General features: G+C 48.1%; 1 protein-coding gene across 1 annotated transcript in view; it reads left to right on the top strand.

The window, feature by feature from the left end:
* FAM149A (family with sequence similarity 149 member A) overlaps positions 1-25,921 on the top strand; it is a 37,559-nt gene that overhangs the window by 6,178 nt on the left and 5,460 nt on the right. Inside the window, exons 3-11 of the mRNA XM_054990507.1 lie at positions 79-211; positions 4,149-4,291; positions 4,895-5,020; positions 9,479-9,655; positions 18,106-18,296; positions 18,736-18,890; positions 22,498-22,601; positions 22,847-23,071; positions 24,332-24,452. Of these exons, the coding sequence (XP_054846482.1) occupies positions 79-211; positions 4,149-4,291; positions 4,895-5,020; positions 9,479-9,655; positions 18,106-18,296; positions 18,736-18,890; positions 22,498-22,601; positions 22,847-23,071; positions 24,332-24,452 (1,375 nt within the window). The remainder of the gene's footprint in view (positions 1-78; positions 212-4,148; positions 4,292-4,894; positions 5,021-9,478; positions 9,656-18,105; positions 18,297-18,735; positions 18,891-22,497; positions 22,602-22,846; positions 23,072-24,331; positions 24,453-25,921) is intronic.

Below are 25,921 nucleotides of genomic sequence, written 5' to 3'. Positions count from 1 at the left end.
ACTGCGGGAAGGTGCAGCCCGAGATGTTGCACTGCGTTGTGCGAAAGATTACATTTTTTATTTCATTTCTGCCCACAGTGTTTCCGTGTCGTCACTCTCATCTAGCGGGCAAACAACACCCACTGACTTGAATCGTTCCTGGTCAGGGATTCGGAGTTATGCTACTGGTCCATCTACTGAAAGAAGCTCAGTTTACTCCTGGAGGGATGATGTATGTCATCAATTATTGTTAATTATTTTTTGCCTTTTCTGAAAAACTCTAAAACATTTTAGATCTCTGCCTTACATGTGCATTTACACCATGATCTCAGCTATATTTATTGAGAAGTCTGATAGCTTTGGTCATATATCTGGAGGCGTCAGCTGTGTTAGCCTGTATTTGCAAAATAGTAAAGAGTCCAGTAGCACCTTTAAGACTAAACAACTTTATTATAGCATAAGTTTTCGAGAACCACCGCTCTCTTCGTCAGATGCATAAGCTTTTGAGAACCACCGCTTTCTTCGTCAGATGCATAAGCTTTCAAGAACCACACCTCTCTTCATCAGTTGCATCAAATGCTACAATAAAATTGGTTAGTCTTAAAGGTGCTTCTGGACTCTTTATTACTGATCAGCTTTGGGGATTTAACCAGATCAGGAGCCACCATTTTCCACTATTGGGTAAATTCTAATAAAATATTTAGTGTAGATATCTCAGGTATCTTCTTTTCTTCTGTGTTATTATTATCTTCTCTTTTAAACATTCTCTTTCTTCCACTCCTTAAGACTTATTTTTGTGTTTATAGAAAAGAGCATGAGTCCAGTAGCACCTATGAAACCGACAAAATTTGTGGTAGGGTATCTGAAGAAGTGATCTGTGGCTCAGGAAAGCTCATACCCTACCGTAAATTTTGTTAGTCTCATAGGTGCTACTGGACTCTTGCTCTTTTCTACTGCTACAAACAGACAAACACGGCTAGCCATCTTGATCTATGCCTTGTGGCGCAGAGTGGAGGAGCCCCGTGGTGCAGACTGGTAAGCTGCAGTACTGCAGCCCAAGCTCTGCTCATGACCTAAGTTCAATCCTGGCGGAAACTGGGTTCAGGTAGCCGGCTCAAGGTTGACTCAGCCTTCCATCCTTCCGAGGTCAGTAAAACGAGTACCCAGTTTCCTGGGGGTAAAGTGTAGATGACTGGGGAAGGCAATGGCAAACCACCCAGTAAAAAGTCTGCCCAAAAAAGTCATGATGTGACATCCCCCCATGGGTCAGTAATGACTTGGTGTTTGCACAAGGGATTACCTTTACCTTTTTAGTAAATAAATATACATTTCCCTCTTCTCACATTAGTCTTCTCTGGATTCTGCTGCTACTCTGCTCTCTCCAGCATTATCATCAAGATTTATTTATTCATTTGTTAAACTTCTATCCCGACCTCCCCACAAGTGGGCTCAGAGTAGATTACAACATTAAAAACTTCAATAAAACCACAGAATTAAAACCACCCCCAGACAGCGACCTTACACCCCATCCCTGCCAATGATACACAAAGGGGTGGGCAAACAGGAGGGGGGAACATTTGATCTTCTTGTTCCATCTGACCTCCATTCTTATTAGCTCGTCTCTTCCCCCCCACACACATTTTTTTATTGGATAGGTCAATATATATGTACATTCGTAAATTCCAGTTTTTCCTTCCCTTAAGTAATTGTTATATGTCCCCACCCCCTCCCTTTTCTTATATCGACTTCCAACAGCACTAAAACCATTCTATTTCTTATCCTTAACTCTATTTTAGTATCTCATCTCTTCAAGGTAAAGCCTCTACATGTCTATCTTTTTTTAACAAATCTCAAAAATCAAAAATTTTCCTCTTACATCCAGTTCATTTTCTAGATAGTCTTTCAGTTTCTGCCAGTCTTCTTGAAATTCCTTTAAGTCTTGCTCTTTTAATTTCCTCATCAATTTGTCCATCTCTGCCATGTATAACAGTTTTTGTATCCATTCATCAGTTCCCGGTAGTTTCTCTTGCTTCCAGTATTGTGCATATAATGTTCTTGCTGCCACTGTCATATAAAATAGCAATATTCTGTCTCTTATATTAATCTTTTCCATATTTAATCCTAACAGTAATAGCTCCGGGCTTTTAGTCAAATTGCCCTTCAGAATTAGCAACATTTTCTCATATATCTTAGTCCAAAAAGATTTAGCTTTCTCGCATGTCCACCACATATGGTAAAAAGAACCTTCATGTTGTTTACATTTCCAACATTTGTTTGACATGTCTTTACACATATTGGCTATTTTTTTTGGTGTCATATGCCATCTATATAACATGGACACCATCAACTGACATTATCAATACTGTTTCCAATTGTACAGTTGCCAGTTCCATTCTTGTATCGCTTTTGACCATAAAAGAACTATTGTATAAGTATTTTTCTGATAAACGGTTAATTTCTGTAAAGTATAGATTTCCTTTATTTTCAACAACCCACTTTGTAGCTAGGAATATATTTTTTGTTTCCATTTCCTAAATTTGTTTTTTTCCTCTCAACCAGCTGTTTGTGAGCATCATTTTCTCTCTTTTTATTAAAATCTATCATTCCTTCTATTCTTCCTTTCTATTGCATCTTCTTAACGTTTCACTCTCTTCTGGCATTTAACTTTTCTTGTTTTACTGTTGTTTTCTCTATAACTTTCATCCTATGTGAAATTTCCCTTTGAAATTTTTTAATGTCTTGTTCTCATGCAATGTCTCAGTTTTCTTTCTGCTGATTCTTTCTATCCCTTTCAGTCTGGTTTGGTCTTGTCATTCTGTTACACCAGTTCCTGGCTCATAAATTACATGGTAATGTTTTCTAATTTTTACTTGACTTGTCTTCAGCTTTTGATGGCATTGATTATTCTATTTTTCTCTCTTTATTAGTCATTTGGAGCGGGATCCAAAGGGTTGCAAGCAGACCTCCTATCACAGAATGTTTCCTACTTGATTGCAGACCCCTTTGCTGTGTAAAACATTGTTCCTAGAGGTCAGGTGGTTCTCATAAATGGTGGGGAGAAATACCTCCCACTTTAAATTCACCCTAATAATTCAGCCCATGAGTTGGGCCCCAACTACAAGCTGATAGCTGGCAAAGGGGAAAACTGTCAGAGATGAATCACCTCTCTCCTAAGCACCAGCACTTAGATATGCAAAAAGCAGTTGCCAAAGTTTGAACAAATAGTTTACCAGCTTACACCTTGCTAAAATGTCACACATAAAGAGATAGAGACTGGGACGGGCAAAAGGCTAGAGCATATTATCTTTCTTTGGGGGCAGAAAGATCAGGGCTGACCTCAGAAGGGGATGGACTGCAACTTGAAGAATTACTAGCCTATCCTAATTAAACATCATTTAGGATAAGTTTAGGGCTTAACAGACTGTGTTTTTTTACTTTGTATACTTGCCTGACCGGACCATGTGTATTTTCTTTATTTTTCTTTCATGAAACTTAATTATATTTTGAATTCTTGAAGCCTGATCTGTGTGAACGCTCCACATGTATTTGGTACTGCTTATGAAACGGGTAAAAGGGAGGTGCAGTGGTTGATTATGATTATGCCTTTCCTTGAGTAAAATATTGCTTGTGTGGAATAGCTTGGGCGTTTTTACGATTCAATTATATATAGAAATGTTATATATTAATATCACTTAAAACAGCAGTAGATACATAGATCTTATTAAAATTAGAAACATAGGAACGATGGATGTAAATTGAGAATGTGTCAATTAACTATACAGTGTGTAACGACATATACTAAACATAACTATGATATAATTCCTTTGGGATCTCTTTCTGTTCAGAAAGATAAGTTAAAATTGGCGACCAAATTTTCTTGAAATTAGAGAGGGTTTTAGTTGATGTTTTCTGGTTCAAATTAAAAGTAAGTCTTGCTAAGACAGACTGCTCCCATAATTGTGTATGCCACATCTGTATGTTCGGGGCAGTAGAGGCTTTCCAGCAAAAGGCTATGGAAATTTTTGCTGCTGCTAACAGAGTTGCTGTAATAGTCATTGTCCATTGGGGCTGATCTGCATCCCATTTCGCTCCTGATAAGAGACACTCCGGATTAAATTTAAGTGTAAAAAAAAAATGTTATATGACGCTCTTAATCTTAAAATCCTTAGGAATTGGATAATGCTAACACCCAAAGAGTGCATCAGTTGTTTTGGGATGTGGATGAAATGCTGTTTGAAGGCAAAGTGAGTACCCAAACTGAGAGTCTAAAGGCAGAATGTAAAGATTGGACCAACCGATCCCTTCACTTGAGGTAAGTCTGTATATGACTTGATTATTTTACCTATTTTGTTGTGTGGACTGTTACTTTCTAAAGGTATTTACCCTCAAACATGTAGGTAGCTTGCTTGTTTGTTCATGGACTGAGACAGTGAGCATCATAGTCACTGAACTGAATTCCAGTAAAAATCCTAGTCAACCAATTGAATTCCAGCATTCAAATTCTTGGCTTGTATCTACCTTGGGCAGATTCCCTGGAGAGGCCGCAATAAACATTTCTAAATAAAGAAATAATTCTGTGTTGCTGCGTGTTAATATATATATGTCTGCATCAGGGCTTTTTTTCAGCTGGAACACGGTGGGACGGAGTTCCGGCACCTCTTGAAAATGGTCACATGGCTGGTGGCCCCGCCCCCTGATCTCCAGACAGAGGGGAGTTGAGATTGCCCTCCGCGCCGCTGAGCGGCGCGGAGGGCCATCTAAACTCCCCTCTGTCTGGAGATCAGGGGGTGGGGCCACCAGCCATGTGACCATTTTCTCCGAGGGCAACCCACTGAGTTCCACCACCTCTTTTCCCAGAAAAAAAGCCCTGATCTGCATATATCCCATCATTAATCCTTAATTGCGTCTTTTGCAGGGTCTTGGGAAAGCAGCTCCTTCTTCCTAACGAGGAGGGCTTTCAGCATTACCAGAGAAGAAATGCCAACTCTGTATGTTCCAAATCCTTACCTAGCTTGAGTGAAATGACCAGCGGTATGAAAGAGTAGGTTGACCTTTTGATTTGAACTGTTGCTTAATCCTTATTATGCTTGGAAGTGACATAAGTTTTAACAGGGCTTTTTTCTGGGAAAAGAGGTGGTGGAAATCAGTGGGTTGCCCTTGGAGAAAATGGTCACATGACTGGTGGCCCCACCCCCTGATCTCCAGACAGAGGGGAGTTGAGATTGTCCTCCGCGCCGCTGAGAGGCACGGAGAGCAATCTTAACTCCCCTCTGTCTGGAGATCAGGGGGCGGGGCCACCAACCATGTGACCATTTTCAAGAGGTTTCAGAACTCCATTCCACTGCGTTCCTGCTGAAAAAAAGCCCTGAGTTTTAAGCATAGAAGTATGAAATGTAGTGCAGTGAACAAATGCATAGTGAAGCAACTCATTTCTCCTAATATTGTACAAGTAATCAAAAGTTAATAGTACTGATAGACAGATGATAATCTGGAGATTCCTTAAGGAACATAGAAAGAAGTAGTTAGTTAATTAATAATTATTATAATAACAACTGTGTTTATCTATCACCCTTCTGGACAGATTAGAGCGGTGAACAAAGTCAGTGTTATTATTATTCCCCCACCATGCATTTGGGGAGGTGGGGCTGAGAAAAGTGGCTTACCCAAGGCCACCTGCAGAGCTCATGGCAGTAGTGGGATTCGAACTAGCAGAGTCCTTATTTGCAGCCCAACTATTTAACCACTATGCTACAGTAGTTCTGATAAACAGTAAATATGGGCAGTTTATAAAAGTAATGGTACAGAATTTATTATTATTACTGAAACAATGAGGCTGATGTGGAAAAATAAATAGTGTTTCTTGTAGATGAAGTATTAATAGAAAGTATATATATTCTTGGTTAAATAACATGTTGGGTGCAGAGTTTTGAGAATCAGGGCCGGATGTCCATTGGGCATCTATCCTAGTGAATCAGAATAATGTTTATTGCAGGCAGCCAAAGGCCATCACAGTTCAGCAAATAAAACATGTAAGCAAAACATGAATGATAAACGATAAAACTATCATGTGAAAAGCACATAAAAGTACATTAAAGCACATTAGTACCTTTGTTATACTCACGTGAAAGAGTGTCAACTGTTAAGCACAGCTCGAACCCAGATTTTCTTAGCTGACAGAACAAACTATACTACTCTATACAAGACATATATATCCAAATTGAAAAGAAGAGGGTTGGTTTTTCTACTACAGGTGAAGAATTTATGTCTTTTAAGCATAGCATGAAGTGAGAGTTGGGAAATCATAGAACTAGAGTGTCAAGAGTAATGGACAGAATATCCCAAACATTTTCTGTGCTTTGGGGTTTTAAGAGTTTAAGTGGAATGTAAACATTAATACAAAGGAGAGAACCAATATTTTGGCCTTGGGTCAATAGGACCAGCATATAATCCCGAGGCCCACCTTTCAGGGTCTGTACATCAACATTAAGATCGGCAGATACGAACAGTACTAGACTTCCGCTTCCTCATCCCTCGACACAAGTTTTGACAGCTGTTACTGCAGTGGCACGGTAACTCTGAAGAGCAGGGGGATTGGACCATGGCCCTCCCCCTGCCGAAACGTCGCGCGTCAAATGCAAAATATCGCGTTTTCTCGCGCGAGTTTTGTGCGACATTGCGCAAAACTCGCATGAGAAAACGCGATATTTCGCGTTTTCCGCACAACGACGCGCGACGTTTCGGCGGGCGGAGGGCCGTCTGGAATTGGCCCATGTTTCCTGCAGACATCGTATATCAAACTAATACAGGCATGAGAAAAATTCAGGGCCATGGAGTTTATTCCCTCACCCTCAGAGGTTCCAAGACAGCAGGTGTAATTGTCAAATGGACCTCTCTGTTCCATCCAGCTCCTCCTGAAGACTGCAGCTGTTTTTGAGGGAAGACACCTGATGTGGATCAGGGGATTTAACAACTACATTCTGAGCCAGAGTCTCTATTATTCCCAGCTCAGAGGAAACGGTTAGGTATCACCTCATTACCCTCACCTCTATTGGGGGATGGGTATAGATGTATTCTTTGGGAGAGGGAAGCACACTGTCTACAAGCCCTGCTTCCAGGTGAATCACTTGTTCCCTGGGTAATTCCACTCCTGTAACCCTGGTAGGGATCCTAGCTTGTGTCAGTGCTGCCTCCGCAGTGCCGAGCCCACACCGTCTGGCAGGGTCTTTATGGTAGGTTGTTAGGTCCCCTGGGTCATTGGGGTTTCCCCATGGTCGAATAACTCACCATTGTGCAAGTGGTCTCGTTCGTGGTTCCAGTCCCAGAGGAAAATAGGACTTCTGCCAAAATGTCAGTCCCTGGCAGTTAGGTCCCCAAGTTCTCCACAGTTGACATGCAGGTGTTCCAGTTGAAGTAACTTTATTAGAGATCCATTCAGTACAAGGTGCATCGACAGTTGAAATTGGCAGAAGTGACGTATATGGGGCTAGCAGTGTTAGATATAGGGACTCTTTCCGCCAAGGGAAAGTGTGTATTGAGACGTTGTTTTAGAGCAGACAGTGAAAAAATGAACTTATCTTTGGTTCTCAGAAGGAGCGCCCTATGAGCCATTTTCGGCTGGCTGTCAAGGACACTGGCTCTGCGAGTGAGAAAGAGAAAGTAAACATTTGTAACATTTGTAAGATAATCCACTGACATGGAGCAATAAAGAACTTCCTACACTTTCAGAATCTAGAGGCTGAACTCATACACATTCATGGCAGGTATATGGGCGGCATACGTGACAGGTGCCTCCATAAATCAAAGGAAGGTTGGGCTACAGCTGGCTTTATCAGAACCACCTTAGTACCTACCACTCTGCGGAGGAGGTCTGAGGCATTCATAATGGTCATCCCTCTTTCATTTCCAAAAGTCTAGACCTCAATTGTTCCAATCTGTTGGGGATTACCGTCTGCTCTGAAGCTGGGAGAGCAGTCAAAGAATTTATTAAATCCTCCTCCAGAGCATCATTAAGAGGAGAGCTCTCTGCCTTAGTTTCTGCGTTGGTCTCTGAGCAAGCAGGACGGTCGTTCCAGTTGATCAGGGCCGATTCCAGATGGGCACAAATAGAGCGAGTGCTTTCGCTTTTTCAGCAACCTCACTCGTAAAAACCCGCAATTTCCCGTCCCAGCTTACCTGTGGTCCATGGCGCTCAGTTGCGCTCTATAAGCGGACGGTGTGAACGCAGTATTGCGGGTTTGCACACTTCTGGATGCTTCATCGCCGCGGAGAGGCCCTCCCCTTTCCCTTCTTCCTTTGCTGGCCAGCTGGCAACAATATTCCCTTAATTTTTTTTTTAAAACCGGGCGCCATTTGCGCAGTCGCACATTTGTGCACATCGAACTGCGCAAATGTGCACAAACGCACAAAAGCGCACAAAAGTCAATGCATATTCGCATACTTGCACATTTGCGCATTTGCACAAAACACATAAAAAAATTTTTTAAAAAAACCGAAATGCGAACCAATGAAGGCCCCCAACGTCAACTGTGACGGGGAGGAAACAACCAATCCCGGGTACCTCAGTTGGCCGTGTGAACATCCGGAAGCAGGACGGCACGGCACGCTACGAGACAAAGCGGATGGAGACGAAAGTGAACGCGTGGCCGATAAGCGATTATTTCCGCAGAAAAACCGCAATTTCTGGCCATCTGGAATCGGCCCAGGTCATAGTGTGAAGCGCTGACCAGTCCTCCCTTCAGGTGCTTATCTTCAGCTGGGGAGCTAATGAGGTGTGGTGTTTTCCAGTTGAAAAGTGGAGATTGTATTGTGTTCATAAAAACCTGTGTTGGGAGCATTCCTTGTGATTTTAGGAAAGTCTTTCTGACAAATTAATAATGAAGGGGCAGCTGGGATATCGAATGTTAGTAATACTTTACAGCCTGGTGAGAGTGATTAGGCAGCTCAACTGAGAAGACCACATTCTGTGGCTAAACGAATTTCTCAGGTGCTGCTGGGCATGGAATTTTGTATTCCAAAGTGGGGTTGTAGCCACTGATTTGGCAGATGTTCAAGCAAACCTTGTGAGGCTGGAGAACTAAATGTCACAAACCTCCCCTACTATCAGATAGAGAAAAGCTGGAATAGCTCCCACAATCTTTTGGTACTTCCCCTTGGTGTCTCTCCACCTGTTGTCTGCTCAGTACTCCTCGATTACTATCCAGTGTATGTTGATGCTTAGGAGTGTTGCACCTATAAGTCTCTTCCCCCCAGACTCTTAGAGCTGGCAAAGTTATGACTCATCCTCTTGGAGCAACTGTAAAAGGTATATGTGGCAAGAGAGGCAAGTAAATTAAGGTATTCACCATTCAGAGTACACTAATAGAGAGGAAAGAACAGGCTTCATTACTTTGTCATTCTTCCTTTTGGGTCACAAATCACAACGTAAGTTGCTCATTCTGAACAACATCTCATTCACGTCTGATATGGCAGTTTTTTCTTGTATCTGTTAAAATGTATTTAGGCTATGCATTTCGGGCTCTAAACTGATCCCGGCAGCTTCTCCAGCACACAAGGCATTCCACTCTGATATACCAGGGATTCCTGTAGCTGAGTCATCTGTATATTCATTTCTGGAAGAAGAAATCTATGATGCGGAGGGCAAAATCGAAGAGTATCTTGCATTTGACAACAAGGAACTGTAAGTACTCACTTTTCAAAAGGAATTTAATGAAAAACAATTGTGATATGTTTAGGAAAAAGTCAAGCTTCTCTGTACAAGCTGTTTTGTTTATTCAGGGCTTTTTCTGGGAAAAGAGGTGGTGGAACTCAGTGGGCTGCCCTCGGAGAAAATGGTCACATGGCTGGTGGCCCCGCCCCCTGATCTCCAGACAGAGGGGAGTTGAGATTGCCCTATGCGCCGCTGAGCAGCACGGAGGGCAATCTCAACTCCCCTCTGTCTGGAGATCAGGGGGCGGGGCCACCAGCCATGTGACCATTTTCAAGAGGTTCCGGAACTCCGTTCCCCTTGAAAAAAAGCCCTGTGTTTATTGCAAGGCCACTGTGTGTATCGATGTAAAGGAGTTGAAGTCAGTTTCTATGATACATGTAGACAGAAAAACATTTGCAGAAAAATATTTGCCATGCTCATACAGTTCTACAGGCTCATACAAGTAAAATACTTGGATGTAAGTATAACAAGGTAATGTCTGAAGGATTGCTACGTCTCAGTAGGATTTAAATATGAAATAGTTGCTCAGTTTTAGGCAAATCCATTAGGACAATATGATGTCCCTCCCCTTCACTCCCCAGTGTGATGTAGATTTTCCCGCCAAAATACAGTTCTACATTGCCTGAGCAGCCCCAAGTAGCGTGTTATTATTTGAGTTTTTTAAAAAATTATTTATTTAAAACACCAATAGAAACAAAATGGCTATCTTACAGGGCATATTACCATACTTCCGTATACAAATCTTAATCGTTAAGTTAACAAAATGTAATTGAAGTAACGATGATTGTGGAAGGAATACGGAGAAGCTTCGTTCTTTAAAAGTTTTTCCAGTACCGAGTACCATTTATTTAGGAAATTTGGTTCTGACGTAAGATACTCGTATGACCTCCTAACATCTGCTATTTTGTTAAAAATTATATAGTCCCACAGGCACATGTACAACTCCTTTATCTCTGGCAATTGGGAGCCTTCCAATGAGAGGCAATTACTTTTTGAAAGTCTATTTGTTCCACCCTGATAAGCAGTTATAATTTTTGCCCAGAGTGAGTGCGTGCACCCCAGACTGCGTGATGACATCACTGCGTGTGACATCATTACGCAGCAAGCCAGCCCCATTGTTGAGGCAGGCAGCTGGGATGGTGAGGGGAGGCGGCTCGCACTCCCAGTTGGACGCAGCGGATGGCTGGGGAGGTGCACGTGTGTCTTCCCAGCCCTCCCGCTCCGTTGTTCTGCACGCCAGCCTGGATGCCTGCTGTGCCTGGCCCACAGCTGCTGCGGCCAGCTGGGGGGGGGTGTTGGCAGTGGCAGCAGCACGGGGTGGGAGGGCTGGCAGACTGCAGCACCTGTAGGCCAGACTTGGTAGGCGGCCGGGGCAGCACGCGGGCCACTTCCCCTCCCTCCCACTCAGCAGCCAGTGCTGCCGTCGCCAGCTCCGTGGCACGCGCCCCTGCGGCCGGCGCCCCATCCGGCGCCCCCTTTGGTGCCTCAGCACTCAAGGCGGGGCCCAGACCTGCCTCAGTGGGCACGCTGGCCCTGATTTCAATGGACTTAAATTGACGCAACTCTCCTTAGGATTGTACTGTTAGTTACAGCAACAGTGATTCTTCACAAAGTTTCCTATGACAGATTAGGTTTCCTGGAGTTAGATTAAAAATGTTTTTTCTTCACAACAGACGTGGAGTTCTCCTCAGAGCTGAACTCCATTCAGAAGATATAACCCTCCTTCTTTTGGTTTGAAAGGGAGTCTCAACCCACTACCCAATCGTTTGCCAAAACATAATTCCAGTTCTCTCATGTATGTGTAAAATGGGCTTCAACTTATGCTAACATTTATACTTTGAATTCCTAAATAAAATTCTTCCACAGAACAGTAATGTTACAGTTAAGACAAAAGATTTATCTTCCCATACTCCAGAGAGGAACCTGTCTGACCTTCCCTGTCAGATTCTCACACACTCTCTGAACAATCCTGTCAGAAAATCAACCGACTGCCTTCAGCTTGGTTCTAACTGACGAATCAGAGAGGAGGGAGTGGCCTTCCATTCAAGCTCTCCATTCCAGACACTATGTGAGGCCCCGCCCCGCCCCCAACCGCACCCTCCTCGTGCTCCGCCGTCCCTTCCTTTGCCTCCAGGGGGAGGGGTGAGTTCCCTCTGCCTCAGACTGGGCTGGGACCGTGGCTGCTCCAGCAGCCTCTGTCTCCAGCTAGCTGTCTCCGAGAACTTCTCCTTCCCTCTCTCTGTGCCACCTCTCAGTCAGCTACTCCTCCTCCTCGGCGTCATCGGGACCTCCCCCTTTATAGCGGCTCTCCTCCCCGCCTCTGGACCCGTCACCAATCCCTGTGCGTGCCACCTCCACCCTCTGCTCTCCCTCGGTTTCCCCCCCCCTTCCCTTTGGTCACCGTGCCCGTCCATCATCCTCCCTCCTCACTTCTTCCTTGTCCCGCCAGCTGTCTCCTCTTCCCCGTTGATGGCTCGCCGGTGCTGGCCCTGCGCCAATCCCTGCCCGTGGCTCACACCGGCGAGCCCTCCCAGGAGCCGTCCAGCCAGTCAGGGGATGGCGTGGCTGGCTCTCCGTCCCGCCCCCTCGCCCCGCTGCCGGCCAGGCCCACTCCTGCGCCTCCGACCCGGACGGTGCGGGCGGCCGCCTCGGCGTTTCCTGGGCCGCAGCCCTTCCCCTCGTCGGAGCGGCTTCCCTCGGCGCGGCGGCCGTCCATGCCGGCCCGTGCGGCTCTGCTGACAGGGGCGGCGGCGCGGGTGAGCGCTTCCTTGTTTCGGCCCGGCTCGCCGTGCGCCCCGTCCATGCTCCCCGCAGGTAGGGGGTCCCCGAGGGGTGTGGGGGGTGTGTGGGGGGTGCGCGGGATTGGGGAGGGGAGTTCCGTGGGTGGGGAGGGGAGCTTCGCAGGTGGGGGGGAGCTCCGCGGGCGGCAGGGAGGCCGGCGTGCGCGCCCAGTCCGGGGCAGGAGGAGCCTGCTCCGGACACACCCCCTCCCTGGGGTTGGGCGCCTCCTGGTCCGCTGTCTCCTCGTGGACCCGCGACATGTAATCCGCATTCAGATGGAGACGCCCTGGCCGGTGCCGTAGTTGGAAGCTGAAAGGGAGCAGAGAGAGATACCATCTGAGGATCCGTGGGTTATGGTCCTTCATGCGGGCCATCCAGAGCAGGGGAGCGTGGTCCGTGACCAGGGTGAAGGGGTTGTTGGAGAGGTAGAATTGGAGGGCCCCCACGGCCCACTTCACCGCCAGGGCCTCCTTCTCCACCGTGGCGTATTTGACCTCGGCTGGTTGCAGCTTCCTACTGATGAACAACACTGGATGTTCTTGGCCCTCTACTTCTTGGGACAGGACTGCTCCAAGCCCCACGTCCGATGCGTCCGTTTGGACGAGGAAGGGTCGGTTGAAGTCGGGGTTCCTGAGGACGGGGGCCGCGGACAAGGCTTTGCGCAGAGCCTCGAAGGCTTGTACTCGTTCGGGGCGCCATTGGATTGTGGAGGGCTGGTCCTTCCGCAGGCAGTCGGAAAGGGGGCTGGCTTGGCTGGCAAAATGGGGGATGAATTTGCTGTAGTAGCCAACCAGCCCCAGGAAGCGCCTCATCTGGCGCTTGGTCCGGGGTCGCGGGCTTTGTTCTAGCGTGGTCACCTTGTCGGGCACTGGGCGGAGCACCCCATGCCCCACTTGGTACCCGAGGTAGGTGAGCTCCCGGAACCCGATCCGGCTCTTGCTCGGGTTGGCTCGCAAGCCTGCTGCCGCCAACGCCTTCAACACCGTGTCCAGGTGCCGGAGGTGGGACGACCAATCGGGGCTGAATATGATGATGTCGTCAATATAGGCACGGGCGAATCCCTGGCAATGGGCCAACACGTGGTCGACGAGCCGCTGGAAGGTCGCTGCGGCCCCATGGAGACCGAATGGCATGACTCGGAACTGGAATAACCCCTGTGGGGTGGCGAAGGCTGTCTTCTCCCGGTCTTCTGGAACCATGGGGATCTGCCAGTACCCCTTTGTGAGGTCCAGGGCAGATAGGTACTGGGCGGTTCCCAGCTGATCTACCAGCACGTCGGCCCGCGGCATAGGGTAGGCGTCAAAACTTGCGATCGCATTGACCTGGCGGTAGTCCACGCAGAAGCGGACAGAGCCATCTGGCTTGCCCACTAGCACAATAGGACTCCGCCAGGCGCTGCGGGACGGCTCTATCACCCCGAGGCGGAGCATGTCGTCTACCTCCCGGGCCACGATTTCCCAGCGCTTCAGAGGTAGTGGCCTCCAGGGCGCACGGGCCACCTGCCCTGGCGGGGTGGAGATGGAATGGGTGATCACCGTGGTCTGCCCCGGCTGCCGAGAGAAAAGGCCCGGGTTCTCCTGGAGCACCTGCCGCACTTGGGCCCGCTGGTCCCCCGTGAGCGCGGGGTCAAGGACCGGTTCCTCATCCGGGGGTCCGGCTGGGGTCCAAGGCAGCTCCCCGGCTGGGAGCTCGAGAGGTTCGGGGGACAGGTTGCACTGAAGGGGCTCTGCCTCGTGCCAGGCTTTCAAGTCATTAACATGGAGGCGTTTCCGCTGCCGGGGCGTCGCGCCGCACTGGACCTCGTAGGACCAAGGCCCCCGAACCTTGGTAATGCGATAGGGACCTCGCCAGGGGTCCCCCGGGCCCGGCCCCATGACTCGGTGGTGGACCAAGACCTTTTCTCCGACCTGGAACCTTCGGGCCGCTGTTCCCCGGTCGTAATAAGCCTTCTGGGATTGTTGGGCTGCCTGGAGCCTCTGCCGGGCCTCGGCCCGACAGGCCTCGAGGCGCGCTCGGAGCTCCTGCACGTATGTGGGGACCGGGCGGGCCTCCGAGGCGGTCGGGGGGGCCCATTGTTCCTCCACCAGCCCCAGTATCCCGCGGGGGCGCCGGCCATACAGGAGCTCAAAGGGGGCGAATCCCGTGGAGGCCTGGGGTGTCTCGCGTACTGCGAACAGTAGGGGGTCAACATACAGGTCCCACTGCTTGGGCCGGTCGTGGGCCATCTTATGGAGCATGGTCTTCAGGGTCTGGTTGAACCTCTCCACCAGGCCGTCGGTCTGGGGGTGGTAGATGCTAGTGAAGATCTGTCGGACGTGCAGCGTTCGGCATAGGTGTCGGGTGATCTGGGCCGTGAAGGGTTTCCCACAATCCGACAGCAGTTCCCTGGGTAGCCCCACCTGTGCAAAGAACCTTACCAGCGCCCGGGCTACCCCTGGGGCCTTCATGTCGCGGAGAGGGACGGCCTCCGGGTACCGTGTGGCATAGTCCATCAGGACCAGGAGGTAGCGTGCCCCGCGGGGGGTGCGGGGTAAAGGTCCTACGAAGTCCATGGCCACCCGGGAGAAGGGTTCCTCGATGACCGGCAGGGGAGCCAAGGGGGCCCTGGCGGGACGGCGGCCGACCAGCCGCTGGCACAGGGGGCAGGCTTGGCAATAGCGCTTGGCCTCCTTAACTAAGCCTGGCCAGAAGAAGTGGGCCTCGATCCGGGCGGTCGTGCCCCGGGCTCCCTGGTGCCCGGCCCACGGGTGGTCGTGGGCGGCCTTCAAGACCTCCGGTCGGAAGGCGGTGGGGACTAGGAGTTGACGGATCTCTCTGCCTCTCTCCTTCACCAGGCGATACCAACGGCCCCCCTCCTGGATGACCCGTGGCCACCGGTTGGCTCGGCGGGGATCTAAGACTCGCCCGTTACTTACTGCGGTCGCCCGTCGCAAGCTCTCCAACGAGGGGTCTTCCGTCTGGGCAGTGGCAAACCGTGGCTCCCTATTCCATCCCTGGAGTAGCTGCATCGAGGCCCCTTCTGCCCCCTCTCCCTCGTCTGGTTCCGATGGGTCGCTCACCGACGCTCCGGCCAGTGTCTCATCGCCGTCCACCGGCTCCGGGGGAAGGGCGGTCCGCATGGCTAGCCGGAAGTGGGGGGCGTCCCTCCCCAAGAGGACGGGGTAGGGCAGGGCGTTCACTCGAGCCAAGTGCGTCTCAAGGGTTTGGCCACGGTAGGTCACGGGCACCTGGACCACTGGGCACTCCTCGACGTGGTGATGCACGCAGGCAATGGTGGCTTGGCGGACTACGGGCAGGTCGGGCGGCAGGAGATGGGTCCTGACCATAGACACCGAACTCCCGCTATCAAGCAAGGCGGTCAATCGCCTCCCGGCCAGTGACACCAAGATCAGCATGGGTGGCGGCCTAGAGGACCGGGCGGTGGTTGGCAGGGCGGTGTCCCAACCCAAGTCGCACTCCATAAGGGGGCACTCCCTCTTCCAGTGTCCGCGCTGCCCACAGGTGAAGCAGGGCCCCTTGTCGCTGGGGTCCCGGCTCGCTCCGGCCGGCTTGGTAGGTGGGGTGGTGGGCGGAGGGAAGGTCCACCGAGGTCCCTGGGGAGGCCCGGCGGCTGGCCGACCGGCGTTGAGCGGGGTGGGTGGGCGAGGCCCGGACCGGGCCCGGCCACCCCTCCCGCCGGGACCTTGGCCCCCTTCGCCACCCAGACGAGCTTCTGCCTTCGGGGGGTCTCGAGCCTCCACGGCCATCACGTTTTCCCAGAGGGTGGTGGCCTCCTTCAGGGTGCCGGGCTTATTGTAGGCCACCCAGTTTCTGGCTCGGGCGGGAATCACCTGCAGCAGCTGCTCGAGGACCACCTGGTCCACAATCCTCCGCCCCTCGTCTGTGGTGGGCCTTAGCCATCGGTACGCCGTATCTTGGAGGGCGGTTACCAGCGTGCGGGGGCGGTCTGACTTTTGGAAGGTGATGGCCCGAAACCTCTGGCGGTAGGTTTCCGGCGTTATCTCATAGCGGTCGAGGACCGCCTCTTTGAGTTTGACGTAGTCGGCACTCTCGGCCTTGGGGAGGGCCTTCAGGGCGGCTTGGGCCTCTCCGGTCAAGTAAGGGCCAATGATGAAGGCCCACTGGGCCTGCGGCCAGCCTGCCGCCTCCGCCGTGCGTTCAAAGGCCTCCAAAAAGGCATCTACGTCGTCTTCTGGCCCTAACTTGGCCAGGTGAAAGGGCGGGCGGGGGTTGGCGCCTCCCCCGCCCCCGCCGGCACCGGCCCCTGCCTGGGCCAGGGTCTGTTGGAGTCCCCGGATCAGGGCCGCCTGAGCGTCTTGCTGCTGGCGGGCGAGAGCGGCCTGGGCATCCAGCTGCTGCTGGGCCACCTCCTTCAGCAGCTGGCCCTGATGCTCCGTGAGCCACTGCCCGAACTGGGTGAGATCCATGGCAGGGCTGGCCGGGGGTGTCTCTCCGCTCGGCTTCTGCAGCACTGCCGGGCGTATAAGGGTACGGGAGCTGCTCCAGCCTGCGGGGGTGGGTAGGTGCGGAAGCGGGTGCCTCACGGGTCCGCCGGTGCCTGCTTTCTCCACCAGTTTGTGAGGCCCCGCCCCGCCCCCAACCGCACCCTCCTCGTGCTCCGCCGTCCCTTCCTTTGCCTCCAGGGGGAGGGGTGAGTTCCCTCTGCCTCAGACTGGGCTGGGACCGTGGCTGCTCCAGCAGCCTCTGTCTCCAGCTAGCTGTCTCCGAGAACTTCTCCTTCCCTCTCTCTGTGCCACCTCTCAGTCAGCTACTCCTCCTCCTCGGCGTCATCGGGACCTCCCCCTTTATAGCGGCTCTCCTCCCCGCCTCTGGACCCGTCACCAATCCCTGTGCGTGCCACCTCCACCCTCTGCTCTCCCTCGGTTTCCCCCCCCTTCCCTTTGGTCACCGTGCCCGTCCATCATCCTCCCTCCTCACTTCTTCCTTGTCCCGCCAGCTGTCTCCTCTTCCCCGTTGATGGCTCGCCGGTGCTGGCCCTGCGCCAATCCCTGCCCGTGGCTCACACCGGCGAGCCCTCCCAGGAGCCGTCCAGCCAGTCAGGGGATGGCGTGGCTGGCTCTCCGTCCCGCCCCCTCGCCCCGCTGCCGGCCAGGCCCACTCCTGCGCCTCCGACCCGGACGGTGCGGGCGGCCGCCTCGGCGTTTCCTGGGCCGCAGCCCTTCCCCTCGTCGGAGCGGCTTCCCTCGGCGCGGCGGCCGTCCATGCCGGCCCGTGCGGCTCTGCTGACAGGGGCGGCGGCGCAGGTGAGCGCTTCCTTGTTTCGGCCCGGCTCGCCGTGCGCCCCGTCCATGCTCCCCGCAGGTAGGGGGTCCCCGAGGGGTGTGGGGGGGTGTGTGGGGGGTGCGCGGGATTGGGGAGGGGAGTTCCGTGGGTGGGGAGGGGAGCTTCGCAGGTGGGGGGGGAGCTCCGCGGGCGGCAGGGAGGCCGGCGTGCGCGCCCAGTCCGGGGCAGGAGGAGCCTGCTCCGGACACACTAGTTAACTTTCTCTCCCAGCTCTCTGATGTTGCTGCACTTAGGAAACCTGCTTTTAAACAGCAGTTCAATCACAGATCCAATAGGCAGTTTATTAATAAAAACGGATAATGTTTGTTAATAAAGATATAATTTTCTTGAATTAGTGATGATGAGAGTTTGGAACAAAAGAAATCTCAGCTTATTCAAAAGAGGACTAAGAATGGCATTCCTCCTGTTTCCCCCAACGCCTGTATCAAAGAGACCGTCACTGCGGAGATATTTGATCAAGTCTGGAAGAGCATAATTAAAGTACTAGAAGAACTCATAAGAAAAAACTGGGAATCATCTATTGCAGGTAATTGGAATGTTTATGGAAAAAACAGTTCTAGAAGTATTCTTAAAGCTATTACTTAATTTCTGTATGTGACCCGAAATTCAGACCATTCTAATTGTGGTTGAGAAATAAACAGTTAGTCTTTGCTAAAATATCCTTCTGAATCACTCAGGCCTTGCTTCTGTATGTTTGTGGTCCAGTGCAGATATAAGGCTGGCGACTGTGGCTTGAATTAGCTCTGGTTTGTACTGGTGCATATGCAAAACAAAATCACAGTTAAAACTGGGAAGTGAGAGAGAGAGAAATTGTTCTGGAGGTGAGGTGGAAAAGGGAACATGAAATCCTGAGGCTGGATTTGGTTTACCAGGAGTCAGAGTTACTTTTAGTCTGGTCCTGTAATGTTGCACATCACTGCTAATTCATATATATGTCTGATTCATTTTTTAAAATGATGGTCTAGAGAATGACAAACAGATGGAGAAACTGAAAGCAAGTGGGAACAAATTGCCTCATCTGCCGGTATCTCGTGTTACAATAGATGTGTCAAGCGTACCCCCATCAAGAGGGTTAGACTCTCGAGGATCATCTTTTGGCTTTCACTTTGTCCCATCACAGGTAAATAAATTCAGAATATGTAGTTCAGCCTATAAAGTCCAGCTGTTTTCGCCAGCAGTAGACAGCTACTTGTGTCCTTATATCTCTCACATTCCCCGTCTTCTTGAGTTCGTCAGCTGCTTCTCCCTGTCTCTCTACTTAGGTACTTCTGAGATACAAAGCAGTTCTCAGCTGGCCTTTCCTTTTCAGGATTTAGGTTTACCGACAGGTTAATGGATATTTTTTGTAAAACATGCGTCTACATGTGTGTTTTCATTACGTGCACACAAACACACAGATACACAAGGCAAACAAAACTCTGATTCCACTTAGCCTCTGCTCTGACAGGGAAGCAAAACTATGCGATGCTCTGTATTTTAAGTGAGCTTAGTCGTACATGTACGCACACCCTTAATGGTTTAGCAAGCTTGTAGAATCCAGGACTGAAGCCAGTGGTTGGCAGCATATGATTAACAGGCAACCATGAAAGCTAACTGCAAGCAGTCAAGGAATTGTCAGAAATAATTAATGCTGTGTGTGTGTGTGTGTGTGTGTGTGTGTGTGTGTGTGTGTGTGTGTGTTTAGTAAAGTGCAAGGAGGAATAAATATATTTGTTTTAAATAAATATGTATGATTTTTGTACAATAATTTCATTAGTCACAATACTCAGTTCCACAGATCTCATTTACAATAGAAAATAGACAGATACAAATCAGTGCTAAATAACAGAAAACCTCAAGCTTCTATAAATATCCCAACTGTAGCAGGGAATTTTTACTTTATTTAAAGTGTTAGTGCCAGTGAATCCATTCATAACTTAATTTCAAAAACCATTAACAAAATCCTGCTATGTAAGAAATAATCCAAAGGGCCCAAGAGTGACTTGAAGGCGATCCAGTCCATCTGTGACTATGACAGGAATCCAGCCGTTGTCCCGTTTCCACAGAGCTTTTTCAGAATAGTCAAGACAATGGATTATCTCATGTTCAGATTAATTCCTTCCTTCTAAGTCATGACAAAGAGGTTGATAGCACAGCAAAGAGGCGCCTTGAGGCGCTGGGTTGATTTGTTATTTCCCAATGGGAAAAATACCTGGTGAAATTTTTTTTTAAAAAAAGATTTTGTGTTCTTCTGAAAGCTTTCAGGGACACAAAGAAATGCTTAGTCTTTTTTCGAGCAAACTGAGATTTCTTCTGCTCCAAAATCTCCTCATCACAAATTGAAGCAAAATGAATTTTCTTACCAAACATTATCAGCTTTACTGCAGGCATCCCTCCCTGCTGGCCCAGAGTGTCTGGAGGGATACTCTCGTTTCCTGGAGGGAAAAGTGCTAGAGCCAGCAGAGCAACAACTCTTTCCTGTTCCTCTTAGATATGCTGGCACTGATGAGGCTGAGGGCCAAGCTACAAGTGACAAATGACACTTGAACAGCAAGTGAACAGACTCACGTGTATTCCTCCCTGCTTACTTGCGCTTCACTTGCGCTCTACTTGATCACATAGTGGAGTGCAAGTGAAGCGCAAGTGAATGGAGGAATACACGTGACTCTGTTCACTTGTCGTTCAAGTGTCATTCTTCACTTGTAGCTTGGCCCTCATTATGTGATCAAGTGGAGCGCAAGTGAACAGGGAGGAATACACGTGAGCCTGTTCACTTGCCATTCAACTGTCATTCGTCACTTGTAGCTTGGCCCTCACTACGTGATCAAGTGGAGCACAAGTGAACAGGGAGGAATACACTTGAGTCTGTTCACTTGCCGTTCAAGTGTCATTCGTCCCTTGTAGCTTGGCTCTAAAATGTGAGTAAGGCAAATCATACTCCCTCCAGTGTAACTAGGATTGGGTGGGGAGAAGTGGAGGGTCCGTAAGAATTGCATCTGGTCTTGCAGAAGCCCATATTTAAGAAAGAACAGCATTTGATTTCCCTCTGCATCCCTTCCACAGCCTGCATACTCCTTTTGAGTTTGTTGCTAAATCAGTTTGCTCTGTTGGTGAATTCCCCAACCTAATGGAAGCTTTTACTGGTTTAGTTGGGAATTCATTAGATATGTTCACGCAGCTGACATGGCATGGCATTCTACAGGGTCTTAACGAAATTACATACAATGTATTAAAAACTAGTATTGCTTGATGGGCAAGAGAAGACCTTCTATAGATCATACTTTTGTACAGAGATTGGTTAAAAAGTTAAGGAGAAATAACTCCCATAAATGTTGCTAAAATCTTTAAGACTAACCAACTTTATTGTAGCTTAAGCTTTTGAGAACCACCACTCTCTTTGTCCGATGCATCTGACGAAGCGAACTGTGATTCTCGAAAGCTTATGCTACAATAAAGTTGGTTAGTCTTAAAGGTGCTACTGGACTCTTTTTGATTTTAATTTATTATTATTATATTTATATTCCGCCCTCCCCGCTTTCGCAGGTTCAGACTAACACGGCTAACTCCTCTGCAGCTAAAACCTTTATGACATCTAAAATACAGTTGTTTTCATAAAGTACAACAAAAATAGGTGTTTGTTTGATGTCTTTATTTATGTTTACAACATTTATATTTATTTGATTTATGTCATTAATAGTTTGCCTTTCTCATTGACACTCAAGGCGGATTACATAGTGTGATATTAGTACAGTCAATATCAAGGACATTTCGATAAACAATGCCCTAGGATAAATAAATGCAAGTTTATAAAGACATAAGAGTAGCAAAAATCCAAGACAGAGTTGTAGAAATGCTGAAACAGAGCATCAGCAATTCTAGAACTCGCAGTAGACAACAGAACTACACAATAGGGTCATACTTAAAACAACAGGTAGTACATAGGAGCACATACTTAAAGCAACCGATAGCAACATATTTGTTGCCTTTCCACCCACCCTATGTAGTGGGCAATTAGATGGTTTACTTCATTTATACCCTGCTTTTCTCCCCATTGGAGACCCCATCGCAGCTTACATCATTCTCGTCTCTTCTGTTTAATCGTCACAACAACCCTGTGGGGTAGAGTAGGCAGAGTGTGAGTGACTGGCCCAAGGTAACCTAGCAAGGTTCCACGACAGAGTGGGAATTTGAACCTGGGTCTCCCAGCTACTGGTCCAGCACTCTAACCACTGTACAACACTACACTAAAATCACAGGTATGTTGCCCTGGTCCCAGAGGCACCTCAATGCAAGCACCACTGTCCTATCTGCTGCCATGTGTGGGAAGCACCTCTGAGATCCAGGTAACTCTCATCATGCAGCCTGTAGTCAACCAGAGGGGAACTACATTATAAAAATAATGTGCATACTGGACTTCAGAGAGGTCAGTAAAATCTTAGAATATTTATTTGTAAAAATGCCTCAACCATTAAACAATGTACATGTGGATAATTCTTTAAACAGGGAAGTATTCTTTAAACATCAGTTACTAAATGAATTCCTGCTCTTCAAAAATGTTAATATGAACACTTTTTTAACACGTATTTTTAATGTGGGATGGAATTCCCTTCAAAATCTGTATGGGATTCTTTTAGGCATAATCTATTTTTTTAGCTGTGCGGGTTTTTCCAAATATTCTGCACGTATTTTCTGTCTTTCTGGCATGACCCTGAAGAGGTTAATACAGTCGCTTCTATTGCTTTTGTTAGCTGCATCGCCTTCCCAGCAGTTTGTACAGCGATCTAAATGGTGTCATGACAATTCAAGCTAAACCACTGCAACAGAGGCACGCAGGCTTGGCCGAAAAGACTCAGTAAGTGTTGGAAAGACTTACGAAATCATGTTTCACTCTGGCAGCAAAGGATTTTATTTTAAAAAATTATCCTGCCGCATGGTTCCATGGATTCTTTATGGTGCTACATTTTGTAATTTTGCCTGTGCAAAAATTGTATTTTCTTTGAAAGATATCATCAGTGCATCATATTCTGTTTTGGAGTAGTGGTAAACTAGTCCTAAGCAGGCGGCAGTCAGCTTTCTGAAGTGGCCTCTCCTTTTCAGGAATGAACATGAAGACAAGCCACAGCCTCTTGGTACCAGCGTTAACTCGGTGCGAAATCGGCTGGGGCGGATTACTGACAGCAGTGTTCTTTCATCCTCTCGGGTGTTGCAAGGATCCTCTAGGAAAACAACAAGCCATCGTAGGCTACCATCTGTCATCCCCGATCCACTGCGCTCAAAACCCACCAATGTTTACAGCGATGAAGTCCTTAGGGGCACAAAACTGTAAGGCATCGTTTCCTTTCGTTGCTAGTACTATGTCTTATCAGTCTGCTTAGCCTAAGGGATATGGGGCTTAATCTGGGCTATTCCGCTATTTTGATACAGTATCATAAAAGTACACAAAACTGGCAGTAGGAGCAGAATTCTGCATTCTGAGAATCACCGAGATTTTTGTGTTACGTTGTGTTATCATGAAAGCTGTCACGGTGAAAATATGTCTGCAGTGCCTGGTAACCAATTTAGAAGTCAGAGGAGGATAATATCAGGTGCAAATTTAGCCATTCTGGCACTGAAGTATGATTTATTTATTTAGAATATTTATATCCCACGTTATCTCTGTAGACTCCAGGTGGCTTACAGGGCAACAACAAGTTGCAGGACACAAAATAACCAGCATAACAATCTATCAACAAGATCAAAATAACACATAGGCCAAAATTACACAGATTTGATTTGAAGCAGATATATTTATTTTCTAGCTCCTAGCGTATACAGTTCTGCTTTGGCGCCTTATTGCCGATGACTTGAGATATAATCATTAGATGTTTGAAAGGGTTTACCTGAGAATTAGACGGAAATAAAATATACACAGTCAATAGCCAGTGTGAGTAGCGGGTCTAGCCCTGTGAGCAGTCAGTAGATGCGTTCAAGTGCATTGTCAAATGGTATATGAGTATTTATTTATTTATTTTATTTTACTTATATCCCGCTCTCCCCACGAGTGGGCTCAGGGCGGCTCACATCATCATTAAAACACAATAAATTAATAGTCAACTTTAAAAACAGATTTAAAAACTTATATTAAAATACTCCAGCGCCATTATACATAGGCTACTTTGGATACTAATAAAAGACCTGCGTAGGTCATAGCTGTGGGTAAAACGCATAACCGAGGGCAGTCATAGAAGAGGCAGCGATCTTAGATAGGATAAGGGGGGGACACCCGCTGGTCCTCAACCAAAGGCCTGGTGGAACATCTCTGTTTTACAGGCCCTGTGGAACTGTAATAGGTCCTGCAGGGCCCGGATCTCCAGCGGGAGAGTGTCCCACCAGGCTGGGGCCAGGGCAGAAAAAGCCCTGGCCCTGGTTGAGGCCAAACGGATGTTCCTCGGGCCGGGGACCACCAGGAGTTGTATCTTGCAAATAGACGAAATAGATATTCTATCACTTGTGTATTACCTTAGATTAAGGAGAACAATTCCTGCAGTAAGTGAAGGAACTGAAAAATGCATAATTGTGCTGATCCACATTGCTTTCCCCCAGGTGTACCGCCTTAGATCGCGTGTCCTCTCCACTACCACCTGCAACCCGGAACAAGTTGCCACCCATACATTCAGAAGTTGTTGATCAATATTTTTCCGTTTCAGGATCCCGGCAAGGCTTTGTAAGAAAAGTCATTCACTTTTTTATAGCGTTATACCTTCAGCTGAAATTTAGAAAGAACTGTGTTGTCGCTATTTTAAGCATAAATGAGTCTTTGAAGGCTTTGCAGTGGTTAGAGCACCCAGCTTGGATCTGAGTAATCAACAGTGCCGTCCTAAACAGTTACACTTTTGCAAGCTCATATACTTTGGTGGACTTAGAATGGTGCAACTCTGCTTCAGGTGCAGCTGTAAGGCTCAAGTCTCTGTTCGGTTATGAAGCTGAACTGAAAGCTCTTTTCTCTGCCTAGCTGTCAGGGTTGTTCTGTGACTAAAGCAGATGTAACAAATACATATATGTGCACTAGATCCAGGGGAGTCCAGGAGCACCTTTAAGACTAACCAACTTTATTGTAGCAGAAGCTTTCGAGAATCACAGTTCTCTTTGTCAGATGCATGGAGGGCAAGAAGAAACTGGTCAGATATATAGGTGGAGAGGGGAGGGCGGAGTAGATGCTAACAGTAGCTTCTGATATGGAGATCAGTTTGCTTCTGTTAAGGAACTCAGTTACTTCTGATAATGAGATAACCATTCATAGTCTCTAGATCCAGGGGAGTTAGCCGTGTTAGTCTGTAGTAGCAAAACAGTAAAGAGTCCAGGAGCACCTTTAAGACTAACCAACTTTATTGTAGCGCAAACTTTCAAGAACCATTTGTCAGATGCATCAGACGATGCATCTGACAAAGAGAGCTGTGGTTCTTGAAAGTTTGTTACAATAAAGTTGCATCTGACAAAGAGAGCTGTGGCTCTCAAAAGATTATGCTACAATAAAGTTGGTTAGTCTTAAAGGTGCTACTGGACTCTTTACTATATATATGCACTGTCAAAGGACAAGAAGCGGATATTTTGGAAAGGTGTTTTCTTCAGTAACCTGTTTATTTCTGTAACTTTGAAAGGAACTTGTTTCAGTTCACAGCTGCATCGGCACCTTCCCACTTTTACTTGTAGTTACTACATCGGATTCTGTTCCCTTTTATTTTAGCAATTTCACTTCTGTACCTGCTGCATGTGCCTTGTTTTAGCAATTTGTGTGGGGTTTTTTCTTCCTCTTTAATTTTCTGTAGGAGGCGGGGGGGGGGGGGGTAAGGTAGAGGTTTGCATTTCCTGCACTGGTTTCATATCACCAAATATTAGAAGACTTGACAAGCACCACGGATATGATAAGTCTTGATCATCACTACAGATGTGAGGTTACTTAGTTTGGCTATGGGGCATCTAACAAGGCAAGCAAAGAGCTGCCCAGCTTCATGATCTTAGAAGGGCGGGGGGGGGGGGGCACAGAAGAGCCTGGCATTGCTCACTTTTCAATTTCACATGGGGAAAAGGGTACCAAAAAAAGTGCAGGAAGAAGCATATCCACTTCAGTCTATTATATAAAGTTCACAAATTTTCTGGAGAATAAAAAAATAAAGTGCCAAAAGAGACGATTTC

This window comes from Eublepharis macularius, chromosome 10, assembly GCF_028583425.1.
Source record: "Eublepharis macularius isolate TG4126 chromosome 10, MPM_Emac_v1.0, whole genome shotgun sequence".
NCBI classification, from domain to species: domain Eukaryota; kingdom Metazoa; phylum Chordata; class Lepidosauria; order Squamata; family Eublepharidae; genus Eublepharis; species Eublepharis macularius.
Note: the sequence above shows the minus strand (reverse complement) of the source record. Positions and strands in the feature narration are given on the sequence as shown.